The sequence below is a fragment of the Anopheles funestus genome, chromosome 3RL, assembly GCF_943734845.2.
Source record: "Anopheles funestus chromosome 3RL, idAnoFuneDA-416_04, whole genome shotgun sequence".
Taxonomy (NCBI): Eukaryota; Metazoa; Arthropoda; class Insecta; order Diptera; family Culicidae; genus Anopheles; species Anopheles funestus.
In genome coordinates, this window is record NC_064599.1 from 35,240,236 (window position 1) to 35,254,603 (window position 14,368).

The 14,368-nt window shown below is 39.6% G+C and overlaps 1 protein-coding gene across 2 annotated transcripts in view; it reads right to left on the minus strand.

Annotated features, from left to right (window-relative positions):
• Nucleotides 1-14,368, minus strand: part of LOC125771705 (elongation of very long chain fatty acids protein 6) — a 39,622-nt gene that overhangs the window by 5,368 nt on the left and 19,886 nt on the right. For both annotated transcript variants that reach the window (XM_049442642.1, XM_049442641.1), the window contains exon 3: nt 8,741-8,878. In XM_049442642.1, coding sequence (XP_049298599.1) covers nt 8,741-8,878 — 138 coding nt within the window. The remainder of the gene's footprint in view (nt 1-8,740; nt 8,879-14,368) is intronic.

The following is a 14,368-nucleotide window of genomic DNA, read 5'->3' on the forward strand; positions in this document are numbered from 1 at the left end:
CGATATTGGAGTTGTTTTTTAGTTTAACAGTTTACTTACTATACAGTGCTTGTAATGTTTTAGTAGTGTAGTGTAAATGTAGAGCAAATGTTATAATTATATATCCCAACCGTGACCGAGAGACGTTACACAAGTTTCAGTGAGGATTATAATGTTCATGTAATTATGTTTTTGTAATTAAAAATCCGCGGAGTTCCTGCCATTTTTTGTTCTTCCCCTTAACCTAAACTTTTGTTTTCATTCATATTTGAACCACATTCAAAATTCGGCACAAGAGGGAACAATACAAGGATGGGATTTGCTAGTCGTCCTTGCCTGTGCGAATGACCCGCGACACTACTATGTATTACACTACTAAAACCCGTGCTGACAGCCAGGAAAATAAGGAAAATATGTGGTATAATGTTGCACCTGAATGCCTTAAAAACTTTGTGCTGATAGGTACAATATAATGTATTATCCTGATCTGTATTTATTACTTAAAACTTTTTTTGCTTTTTAGGACCGGCCAAGGTCGTATAAAGAGTTAATTTTACCGGATAAGTCAAGGCTTTGTTACGGTCCCCAGATGGGATTTGATACCCGGTCCTGTACTGTGAAACTGGCGCCGTTATCACAAACACCACCAAATCAACTCTAACTTCTATGTCATCAAAGCACATAAAAACAAACACGATATATGCTATAAGGATATAATAGTAAATTTTCTAAACAATAATATCGTTAAATATCGTCAGAAACATTGGAAAAATGTTTATGGCTAAAAACACGTACAGAAAATACGTTCAAAACGCTTATCAGTGAAAGTTAGCACAATAACGACAATATTCATAGCTGTTTAAAGTTTCTCTTGCCTCAATATGTTTCACTCAAGTTCTGTTCCATATTTCATACAGTCTAATCTACATCCGTGTCCTGCTTGTACCCCAGTTTCGAAGGACAATAGACAAGAAACACATTAACAATAGACTGACTATCGTCCATAGTTTTAATTTATTTATCCACAGTTCATTAGGTTCAATAGACACCTGATAGCCCTTAATGATGGGCGGCTGATACGATGTAATATGAATAACCGACTTACACACATACACACAGAAACACATAACCCCACCGTCACCTGGAACAAATCTCGATCCATAAGCAATTACCGACCCATGGAAGCTAATTTTATGGCCAACTGAACCTTATACATTATACATTGCCGCCCGTTGGCTGTTGGATATTTGCTGAGATCATCTTACGCGTTAAAAAAGGGTAATGGAGATATTTTTTTTGCAGTTTAATGAATACACTTGCAAGCTATTGACCAGAACACTGTCGTATTTTGATGTCATTCGATCTCCAACGGGTAGAGATGAGGAAAATGACGAGATCGAATCGAGAAACCGTTTACACACTCCTTTTAAACGCAATTGACGTCAGAACAAGTCTGATGGAGGTGACGTATCGTTGAAAATGTAAAAAAGACCTTCCACTCGTACGTTTAGCGTTTGCCAGACGTCCAGCAAAAGGCGACAACAATCCGGTTGTTTGGAGTACAAATAATTGAAGAAGAGATTTACTTTCAAGTCTTGCGAAAAACAAAACGAATGCGTAGATTTCCGATGAAGACAAACGACATTAAGGGAGACACTGTTGTTAAATTGCGTCAACATGAAACAAATACAAAAAGATTACAAGACACTAATCCAATCTTTGCATCGTATTAGTGAGCATTTCCATACACTTCGAACGATGCTGAACGATGTTGTCCACGTGAAAAAGCGTGGACCATTTCCATGTCCAGCGCGCAAGCATCCTTATTCTTCGATTTGTACACGAAAGCACTTCTACGGCAGTGAAAAAATCAATACCGTATCAGTGGGCTAAATTTAGTCTCCAAAAAAGTACATCCGACAGAGCACCATCTTCCTTTTTAATATTTCTTTTTCTTTGGTCCCATTTTACCACTCCCCATAAGCAATTTCGTGCAATAAAAAAAACTCCCACTGGTAAAGCGATATTAATGTTTGCTAAATGATAAATATTTGACTACGAAATGGTTCTTTTCCGGTTCCTACTCAAAGATGGAAGGATTGTCCGATATTGGCCCCGGTCTGTCGAGGGAGTAGGTGGGTATTTTCGTTTGCGTGCTCCTCGAGTGGCGTTTGGTGCTTACAAAGATTGATTGCGACGGTGAAATTAACGACGGTCCAGCTTACGAAATTTATTTGCTGAATTATGTCTACTCCCAACAAGCAATTACTACTCAAGTGCTTGCCAAGCTTTCGCCAAGATGAAACGGTGCCTTTCCCTTTTTCCTTAAGGGCTCTTTTTCTATTCTCCTGTGTACGTAAATCTCACCACCGATGGCGATAGTGCGATGGGGAACTTTACTTACATCCCTTCACCCGACAACTTTTGTGTCCTTGAAAAGGACGAAGAACTACCGTAAAGCGTTTCCTACGGTAATCTCCCACCTGTCGAAACACAAACTCGACTTGCTTCATTCATTGTCGCTTGCTTCATTTTCCTTTCATCCAAACGATCACGGCACGTTACGAAAGGAGCCGTATTTCAACAGACGCGGATAGTACTCGTGCACAAATGCATCTGGTCATCGACCAAACTCGTCCGGCTGACCTTCTGGCATGGGCCGATCGTTCACAGCTGATCGTAGCGAAAGGAAGAAGTTGAGTAAAGCGACAAGAATAGAAACACTACTTCTAGGGTTCATTTCACTGGCCGGACGAGCCCTTTACGCGATGATTGACCGACTCCACCTGCAAGAGTGATCTCCGTTTCAAACGACAATCTTAGTAATTATGCCTCCAGCTGATCGGTTGCTGTCTTAGCAAACACTCGACCTATGTGTGTTTGCCCCTAATTCCGTTCCTTCCACTAACCTAGAATACCTAGAAAGAAACAGAAATGGCAATGATAGCTTATTGCAACAGCTTCCTTTACTTGAAACGGTAGCCCCAACATTAGACGTGTTGCAAAAAGAAAAGGCAGCAGCAGGTTTGCACATCGATCCAGTAATTACAGATCGCGTTCGAGTTACCGTTTTCACACCGGCTTGCTAGCCTCTCTTGTCACGTGCCTTTAACACAAGCGGGTAACTAATTGCACACACAGCAAAACGTTATTCCTTTGATTGGTAGAGACTGGTCTCCAGATTCTGGAAGATTTGCAACACAAAATTTTCACAACCGGAACGATAAATCTGGAGGAACTGGAGGAAATTTTTTTATCGCCACAAACAACAAACACACTGTTAGACCTTCACCTTCGGAACGTGGTAGACATGAGCTTTATAGCAACAAAAAAATCGAGTTACTCTAGATCTCTAGGTGGCATTATAATGTTTCCCTGTTTGGTCGCACGCAAGAGCAACAATGCGGGGAAGGAATTGCAACGATGCAACCGTCTCCGTCTCAGGTCTCCGCCATGATCATGATTAATTCATAAACGCAGCAACAAACTGAGGTGTGCAATGAAGCCGTCTCTAGTGCTAGTGCGATTGCGTGCGCATAGTACGATAAGTGCAGGAAAATCGGGGGAAGGAGAAAATTTTATCATTCGACTGACCACCCTCTTTTGCACACATTTTAGCGAAGAGAAGGGAAAGGGTCCTATAAAATGATTCATACCCATACATCACACCAAACACCAACCAAACCCGCCGATGTGTTTTTTTTGTGCACCGTTGAACGCATTTTTGATCGTCATGGGTGGTTTAATGTGACTTTGTTAGCAATTTTTTATTTGGCACAAAAAATAATACACTTTATTCTTTTGGTAAACACGATCTACTTAACCATTACATTACACACGTAAAAATGGCAAGATGAATAAAACTGCCAGCGAGGTAAAGTGTTTAGCGCCACGCACACATGTGACACACAAAAACGCTGGTCTTCCCCTTTTTTAGTGACACTTAAATAACGGACGTATCACTTTAACGGTGGTGGGCTGCTGTTTCCCCTGTGCACCTACGAGGACCTTCAAATGGAGCAACCCGAAACCCACCCCCTTCCCTTAGCGCCACCGGGCGCGCCTGTACCTTTGCCACGCGTGTGTACGGGAGACGCGGAAATTTAATTAGTCTACTCACCGAGTGCACTGACCGGCCTCTGACCTAGTAAGCGAAAACGTGCAACTCTCGTCCGTACTAACTCGTTCGTTTGTTGGCTAACGTCCGATACGGCTAGGAGTGTGCCATTGCAGGGTTTATCAGGTCAGCTTGAATATGAATGAGCGTCGTGTGCATTTAACGCGATGCAATTAACCATTAACAAAATGATGTTTAAGTTCAAGTGCGTGTCAGTCAAAATATTGATTTGTGCTTCACAATACTGTTTGTTTTAATTAGTGAACGATTTAATTAACATAAAAAACTAAAATCGAAATCAAAATTCATTTAAATTATAGTAAAACATTCAATAGAGTTTCAATGTACAAGAACTAATATTTCAATAGATAAATTTTATAGTAAGTTAATAATAATAATAATAACGGCCATGAGTTTTCCTACGAAGGAAACATTTGTTCGGTATGCATAATATTTAATAAATAATAAATAATAATAAATAAATAATAATGCATAATAAAAAATACTACATATATTTTAAAACATATCGAATGATTTCAATATTGGTATAAAATAAAATAAAATTATAAGAATTTTGAAGAAAAAATTAAGTGAAACACAAATAAGCCACAATAGTAGTGTTGCGCTTAATGAATCTTATGAAAAGAGTCATTCATATGAACCTTCAGTGAAGAATCATGCAAATCTAGAGTCAATTCCCAGAAGATACATGAGTATATAGATTCATAAATCTCGCAGAAATTATGATTTAACGCATTTTTATGTGTTTGGTGTCAGAAAAATTGTTATTCTTAAGGCGATTAAATGTCCTATGTCACCCAATGGTGTAGAATGAAATAGCTTCATGCTTTAAAAGATTAGACTGGTACCTAACCCCACCCGAGCCGTACTTTTGACTATTCAGCTATAGGTAAAGACACTTCCAGCAGTACTTCCAGCATTCAGTTGTGAAGACCGATTGAGTTGAATATTGTTTATTAATAATTTCTTCCTTTGTTGTTTTGATACCTGTGCCTGTGTTTGATACGCTACTGGACTGCCCAAAATCTGTGAGGATTCATGAAGCCTCAAAATAGGGATTCGGAGTCATTCATTCAGTTCTTCATTCAGTCCAATTATGTCCAGAACCGTCAGATTTATGAATCAGAATCGTCTAACAAAACCCTGTAATGTGTGCATTGGTATTCTCACAGTTTGCACAACAATTGTCTTAAAATGCATGTTTATAATAAATGTAAACAACAATGCACGTGCAATTGTACGCAGCGATCGTATTAGGATAAGTTTTTACACGCAACTTACACATCGATCGCTTATCGATCGAAATGCGACCAGTGCCAGTGCCAATGCAAGATCTTAAATAGCTAGATATGTCGATCAGGTTTCAAGCTGCTACGCAAAGTTGCACTTCCTGAATCACAATCATTAGCAAATTATTCAGTTATCATCTGAGAGTGATCCTTGGGTACGTTAATGAAATTATCATACAATAAATTTAAATTTTAACCTACTTCCTGCATTTGTTGCGTGATCAGCATTCATTCAACAAACAAATGCGTATTTATCAAAAATGTTGTCCAATAAATGCCCAATAGACGATGGGAGCTAAACGCTCCTTTTGTTTGCATGTGAGAGTATCTTTATATGTAAAACTCGAAATGGGAAATCACTTTTAACAAATCTTATATAATATGATGATCAAATGATCGTGATTACAATATTGGGCGATATTTTGGTAAGAGCAGCATAATTCACAAGCCTTTAAGCTATTCGAAATCTTGCTCACAGCAGTATAGTACGTGCATGTTTCGTACACCGAAAACTGGAAAACATTTCGTACACACACATAATCGTGCAAAAGCCTACATTCAAGTTCAAACACATTTGCTTTCGTCTTGTAAACAAGCAACACCACATATAGCCCGCAAAAACATTTATCCCTATCATCTTATGCCGTCCGAACCGAACTGGTCGGCACGACAAAAGTCCACTATTATGCTTTAGGATGGATTTTCCATCTCACCACATCAAAAAAACCGGATATGGTAAGAGACCGGTCCCTGCACGCGTGTAAATCATCATGTTTAAACAAATGTAATCTTTTTATTTATTTATTTGCTGTTTTTGAGGTCACCACCGTTGCACACCGTTTATTACCGAAAAGCGTCACGCCGTTTTGCAAAACTTTATACCAGGAATGAAAGATCTTCCTTGATGGAGAAGCAAGCATTATGTGTGAATACGTGAGCCACGAAACGAAGCTTTTTCTCAATCCCCATATGGTGGAGCTGCAGGTTGTTATGTTCCACAGCTTTGGATTTCGGTGATGACTCTCCGGTGTGGTGCAGAAACGACTGTCGAATCCCACAAAAACGGAGTGGAGAGAAAAAAAAGAGCACACTCCAATGACATAACGCTAATGAATCGAGACGCACATTTTTCGGGGTTTTTTTTAAGAAGATCATCATCACACACTACCGATCGTACAAGTTGAAGAGGTGGCCTCAGGGAGAAGGTGGCTGATTACCAAACCAGCCGCTCCACTATGAGCCAAATAAAGGCAGTTCATCGAATCTGTTTCTAAAAGTTAAAAAACTAAAAATTCAAATTTCCAATCAGTATTTCAATGTACATGGTGCCGTGTTATGTTTTTGATCCTTTGGTTTTAATTTTGTAACAAAAAAAATAAAACATTCGGAAAATCCCACTCAATCTCAGCCAGGGAATGGACACAGCACATGACCCAGCTGGGCAGGAGATAAAAGAGCGAAGGAAAGGACTTATTGATTTGGTTTTACTGTTTATTTTCGTTGAATTTTGTGACCCATGAGACAGCTTGTGGCCCAGTTCGTCATCATCATTAACGTAACCGAACCATGATGTTTCGTTTTTACATTTGCTTTACAATTGTTTTTAAAACAAAAACCCCTCTACTAGCAATACCCATTAAAACATACGCACACTCACGAACAGCGCCAAAAACAAAACAAAATAACAAAGTTGTTGCAATTCGTAACTTGTTATTTACTTCCAAACACCCGATACGCTACGTTAATCACGGTTGCATTTACAAAACCTTCGAATGTAAAGAAGGATTAAGTGTGCAGCAGCTGAGTTTTGTTACAAAGCTGCCAAAAACTGGAACGACGTACCCACTGGCTGCCCTCCATTGGAAAATTATTTATTTTAATTGTAAATGTTTTTCATCGTTGTTTTTTTTCTCTTTCTCTTTTCCAGATGAATTACTAGCCACGTGTGATCAAAAGAAAAACAACTGCAAACCGTGTTTGTCCTTTTTCAGTACACAAAACACGAAATAACGAAACCTTTTATTCGGACACAAAAAAAACAAGATCGTAACAAATTTTCCATCAATTTCACCACCCCACCGGGGGAACCTGGAAGCTTCCAAAGTGCGTAACAAACGACGCAGCCGGTTTTTTATCGCACCTTTACAGGGCCATTCACTCGCTTAAAGTACTTGCTGTTCATCCCTGATAGTGATACCGGAACAATTATCGGTGGCTTATTAAGCTGTTTTATGCGTCACTAAAATGGACACATTATTTATCATTAGCTTGCGTTTAATTAATCGCTACTGAGGGAAACGGTTTTACAGCAGCAGCAGCAATGGCTTGGTTCTGACCAGAATTAAATGGGACCCATTGGTGTCATTGAGTTGCATAACGGAAAGGTGAATATGCCAGTCGGTCCTGTGATCATGTGCTTCGACTTTCGATCTAGTACATCGAAGGTGATGTACTGTGAGGGGTAAGTGCGATCAAACACCTCTACACACTAACTCTTCTGTAGTATCCAAAATATATAAACAGGAATTAATTATTTTAGCTATTCTTGCCAAGAAACTCAACTAGAAAACTGATCAAACAATTCGATTCGCAGTCAAAGAAAGCCTAAGCCTCTGGGGAGTGTAGCAGTAGGTCATTACATTAACTGCACTATTTGCCCTCAACTCGTAAATCAACTTTTATATTGGTTGATCCCCGTGACAAGAAGGTTATCAAGTAAATGTGCCAAAAATCCTTCTCTCCACGAAGAAAGTCTTCCCAATTTTTCATATTCTGCTCCAATTTAAACCATACAAAAATAAATAAGCCTTATCAATCAGTGCTCCAAGGTCAAATTGAAAGTAACATGCCTGAAAAATCCGGTTCAGTCAGAGATTTGCGCTGGGTTCTCCTTCTTATCATCACATCATGCTACCAAAAGATCCGGTGTTTACCACACCCGGAGGCGCTTCAACTTGGAAAAAGGAACCATCGCAAAGGAAGAAGGAAAGCATCGAAAGATCTGCTTTCACTGGGCTTGTTTTGACGAAGTCCCACCGTAAAGGTTCCGGCACTGGTCAGAAGGTCGTGTCCGTCACCAGTCGCACCACCGGTATAAGAGATAAGGAAGTTTCGGCTTTCTACCGGTCCGTCCAACAGCCCACCAGTGCGAAACAAATCAAGGTCAGATTAGGTTAGGTTGTTTGGGTTTTGATCATCTTTTTACCGCTGACTAACCATCCGGGTTTTGGGCGTAATATTTTCCCGTTTTTCCTCTTGTAAGATGATGAACACGAGATATATGACGATAAGATGTACTGTGAGCTATCACGCCACCGGTAGCACACTAACTTACCTTGGAACGCAAACGGAATGGAAGAGACCGTAATGTCGCAGAACGTGTACCAGCTCGGGCGCTGTCCGGCAGGCCCCCATTATGCTGAACATTGCCAGAAGTGTGTTCCATATCGCTAGCAGCCCTCGCAGTTCGAATCTAAAATTAAAAGAGAAAAATGAAGGTTGGTTCATGTAGTTCTTTTCTTTTTTGTATGTGCTTTAGCTAATGAATAATAAAACGATCCTGTGCTGTTGGTCGTCGTCGTTGCCGTCGTTGCCGTTCCAGAGTATGCCGGTCGTGTTATGTGTGGCTGGTTGCTTAAACCGGGTTCAGCTTTTGAGGGATGAATAATTGAAATCAGTTCAAACCCATTACGGGTGAGGCAAGGGTAGTTCAAGGCATATTAAAATCACGACACATTGCCCTGCCCGGGAAGGAAAAAAAATCAATACGATTGCTAACACGTGCCACAGAGTGAAGATATATAGAGAGTTTCTCGCACCGAAATGGACAATTATTTTTAATGATAAACGATGTTTAACTGCCAACCTAAAGCAAACAATCGACTAAGCTCTGATACTGGATCTAATTAGCAGTTTACAATGAGCTTTTTTTTTGGGGCAAAATTTAAAGCTATCCGATCAGTACTTGCCTTGACCGATAAGGCTATCAGGCAGGTGTGCAACATTAAATTCCCAGACACACCATTTCGCTCTTATCTCTTTGTTTTTCTTCGATTAAACATTTCACCATCAAAATTGAATACCTACAGAGTATCAAACCATCCGATCCCTAATCTATCGCCCATATAGACAGACGGAACCGGTTTAGTTACCGGACACCAAAAATTGGGTGGATGAATACTGACACAGACCAAAAACAAAGGCGATAAGCGAACTTTACCACCCATCACCTCCCATATCACTCCAGCTGGGCGTGAATCAATTGGCAAGTTCTTTCTCCCACCGGGGGTATAAGGAGAAACCTTATCTGTGCGTCGTTCCCTACCGGTTATCGGGAATTATCACGCATGAGGTAAAAGCCTGCCCGAAACGTGGTACGATGATGCGAATCAATAACACGTCATCGAGGGCGGTTCAGCGGTACTACTCCAAAAAAACAACCATCAACCCAGCAACAACGGGGCTGGTCTATCACGAGAGAACAGGGGAACAATTTGCAAAAGGAGCACTCCAAGCGCGACATCACGACTCCGCCAAGGTCATAGAAATTTGTGCGCACCACACGCGGCGGCCTGTGGGACAGGAAATGGAGAGTTAACACAGCTTACAGCAGCAGCAGCACCGTCGAACTGGCACATCCATTCACATTGTCATATCCACAGTGGGACCGGGAATTGCGAAGGGATGGTTTTTGGGGATGCGAGTAAGGGGATGTGTATGTTAGTTCCTCTCTATGATGTTCTGCTTCCATTCATAAACGGCACCATCAAGTAACTGTGCAGTCTTGCGCGCAAAATGTCAACCAACTGCCACTTCGCCACCGGGACAACCAGCAAGCAACGAAAAGAACCACTCTGCAGTTGTTATATGTAGGTCCGTAAGAACGCACCCTTAACCGAAGAAAGCGACACTTTGATGGTTTACCTTGAAAAACTGCCCGAAGAGAAAGTGATAGCGAAACAGTGAGAGCGAGGTGGAAAAGAAATGGGAAATAAAAGAACGAGGAAAAAAAGAAATCTTGACCTTGACAAGAAAGCTCACTCTTTGATATGTGTTGAAACGCCACTTGCTTTCTCGCCGTGTTCTTGCGTCCACCCGATATCTCGATATGGAAGTGGCCTACTCCTTGAATGTCAGCAGCGAGATGTGCTTGACTGGTGCTCGTCTCGTGAAAGCGATAGTGCAGGGCTTTACGTTAGCACAGTTTTGTCTGTTTCGAAAAGGTCATTTTTTTAAGTTTAAACGCACATCAATAGTTATTTTTTTAAATGAATAAAATTAAAGTACGATTTATCTAGCAATGTGGTAAAAATAAGTCTTAATACGACCTGGTCGTTGTTCAGAATAAAAAAAATATATAGAAATACGGTTGCTTAATACTAAAAAATGGGGACTAAGATACATTAAGTCAGAAAGATGAACATTTTAAGTGGTATCTGTTTAACAATCGAGCAAATTTCAGCAATGAATTAATATCAGGTTAAGCTTTAGCTTTTAGTGAAATGCTAAAGAATAAGATTTTGAACAGATGTCTTGTTAAACGATCGTAACGAACCAATACTAATAAATTGCCCTTGAACCGAACTATACACTGTGAGCCCTGAATATAATAATTATATTTGTGCAAAGTATGTTTCGAAATATAGATCCCAAGGCTCTATAAAGTTAGTAAACAAAAATTTTCCTAAATAAAGTACACATGTCCGAGCAGCTAATCGGTACTTTTATTACGAAAAATCCTAATCTTAAATTCACAGGTTAACTTCGCTTGCCTGTTTATATGGATGGCTAGCGAGTAATAAGCCGACACACGTAAAAAATCATACAAAAACAATAGTAGAAGCTATCGTAGTTCCCAATATTGATTTTAACTTATTATAAGTTTTAAAAACACTGTTATCAAACTTAAACATTTAACTTAAACAAATGGATCAATAGCGAGAGGGTAGTTGTTTTAAAACAACTGTAAAAACTGTTAAAAAATATAATAATATACAAAAATTAACTTCGCTACAGTAAACCTGCAAACCCTGTACACATCTTCCGATCTGCTCCATTCTAACCAACCTACAATGTTGTAGCATATTGAAGGTCTTCTTTTACATTTTAATCGCCCAACTGCCTAACAACAATCGGCTTCCTAAAAGCTTTTATTCAAACAGAACAGAGATCGTTGAAAGCGATTTTTTTTTTGCAAAAGGAAAGATTAAAATATGGACATTGTTCTCTCAAACGGTTCTATGCTGCAGATGCATTGTAAGTATAGCATCTGCAAAACATATTGTTCTCGAACAGGTTTTGTTGAATGAAAGTGTATGCAAGATTTGCCATCAGTTGCAATCATGTCGTTGCACGTAATTTACCCTTTTTAAGCTTATAATTCTGTTCAATCTTTTAATCACGAGTTACAAAATAATAGACGATAGGAGCAGACAGTGACGCATTTCCTTCATAAAAAGATATTGCGAGATATTGATTATTTTGAGGGTTAGAAATAAATAATCAGTTGCATTTCTGAGGAGATTGGGCCACGCACTAACTTATGATTATCATTATGATTTTTATCTGATTTAATTTAAAGTTTCACATTCATAATTTAAAAAAAAAACATTTAGAATCTAAAGAAAGAACGTAATAAATCGTTCTAGAGAACATCTAAAAAATACTACTGAAGTGTTTTTTTCTTCTTATGTGACATTACAATGCTCTTGAGCCAGCCATTTCTGGCTTTTTTGACTTTATTTACCCTTCAAAAATAGTCAAGTCCTGGGCGTATGGGGATACATGTCTGGAGGAGGGATTTGATATCCGGTCGTGTCAAAACCGGCGTCGTTACCTCATACACCAACGTGTCGCCCCGCTCGTTCGTTTCACCAAGGTTCGTTTCAATACGAATGACCTTCAAATGGTGATTTTCCAAAAATAAAACCATATTTCCGGAAACTCCTGTTGCGTTCACTGTTAACCACACTTCCCCACGGATGGATATTGCTTATTTTACCTTAACGCACCAATTCTAGCGTTCGTATTCAAACGATAAGCCAACCTTCCAGCCAACCTTTATCAACACATCCGATCACAACAGCGATCCGGTTAGCTTTTGGTACCATTCGAAAGACTCAATAAAAGCTCTTAACAAGCAAAAGTTCCTACTTTCCGGTTACAATTCAAAAGCCTCGGACACCGGTATGCAGCAGCAACACCTTTTCGGAACGTTACATAAAAACGGCATTCCATTGGAGGTCGGTGTCTCCACCCCTATCCTTTCAAGGGAGAGAGTAGGAGAAGCAAATAAAATCAAAACAACAAGAAAAAAAAGTCCACCATCCCAATGCACCACACAAAAGGTGAGGGAAGCACCTGAAACGAAACCGGATATTATCCCAAGGGCTGTATGCAGGGCGGTATGAGCATTCCGTTTTGTTGAACGGTTCGGTCTCGAAACTTAACTTAACACGTGGATACACCCAACGAACATCGTACTCACAACGCCACACGTATCTGCCCACACACAGACACACACTGGGGTTGACCGGGATGTTATTCTTCGATCGTTTTGACTGTGACGCTAAGACATCTCGTTCTCGGCAAGGGTTGTGGTGCGCGTTTGTGTGTGGGATCCTTCAATGCCCGAAAGCTCGAAAAATGTAAGCAAACAAAAAAAAAACACCTTGAAGGACGAATCGATTGGGATGGAAAAATGCGCGCGCAACCCGGCACATGTCGTCGTCGTGGATGGGAGGAATAAAGGACGTCAGTAGTTCCCACGATTATTGAGCACTTCTTATCGACGAGCAAATGGAACAGCAACACTTGTTGGTAAGCTTCTACAAAGTGCACCAGAGTAGTACACACCATCTACTCCAATACCCCTAGACACTCCTTGCCAACAATAATCATGCCATGCCGCTAGACGCCGGTACCGGCATGCACAAGAAACACAAATTTCTTTTTGCGAATCCTTATCACAAACGCAACACTAATTCGTCCCAGACAGAGTTGCTTCTCGCCACTGTGACTTGTGAGTGAGTTGGTTCCAAGTGGATTACACCAGTATCAAGAAGTTGTGTAACGCTTATTGGTAAAAAGTTTTAGCTCGTCGAATCAAACCTTACCAGCCAGTGTGCTGACCAAAAAACCTTCATTGAATGAAGATAAAAGCCTCAAATGGTCCACGCCACAAAACGACACGCACATTTAATCTTTAATTCACTTTTAATTAATTTTTTCAAACAAATACCTAACATCCATTCGTAGATGGAAGCGCATAGTTTCCGGTATTTGTTTCGTTCTGCAAAGAGTACAAACTGTCGCCCATTCATGCGATAAGCATTCATTTTCGTGATGCGTAGCCGTTAATTTTAATCGGAAAACTTTATTATTGGAGTGCTTTGCTTTGGTGTTGAAATTTTTTAACCAAAACTGAGCAATCAGATATGTCTTTTGGGAAAATTTTAATGGTTTTTTGCAATTAAGGATGGTCATAATGATGTTAAGTTTTAAGCTACTTTTTATATAGCATTTTGAAGTTAAAACATTCGTATTAATGGACTCAACAAAATTATGAAGACTCTACAACATGGTCTGGAATAGGAGGACTGAAAAATTATTTTTAAAACAAATTTTAAAATATTAATGTCCGGGATTTTGGTTCACAAATCTCGACTAATCGTGACTCTTAAGACACTCCACACGCTGTACTGACATTTTTTATTTGAACAAATTTTTGTTAAGGACGAATTTGGTTCTACCAAAGTAAATTCAGATTTTTAACTTAATTTAAAATTTTAACTGTCTAGCTAAGTAATACTGCTATTTGCAACCATTGGTACAAAGAATGCTGAGAATGATAGGCGTGCGAATTTCGTACAATCATCAAATTAGCTTAATTTTTAGGAATATAATCATCGTCTGGGACCGCAACTACCTATACTAGCATCTATCTTTAGAGTCCTTATACTTG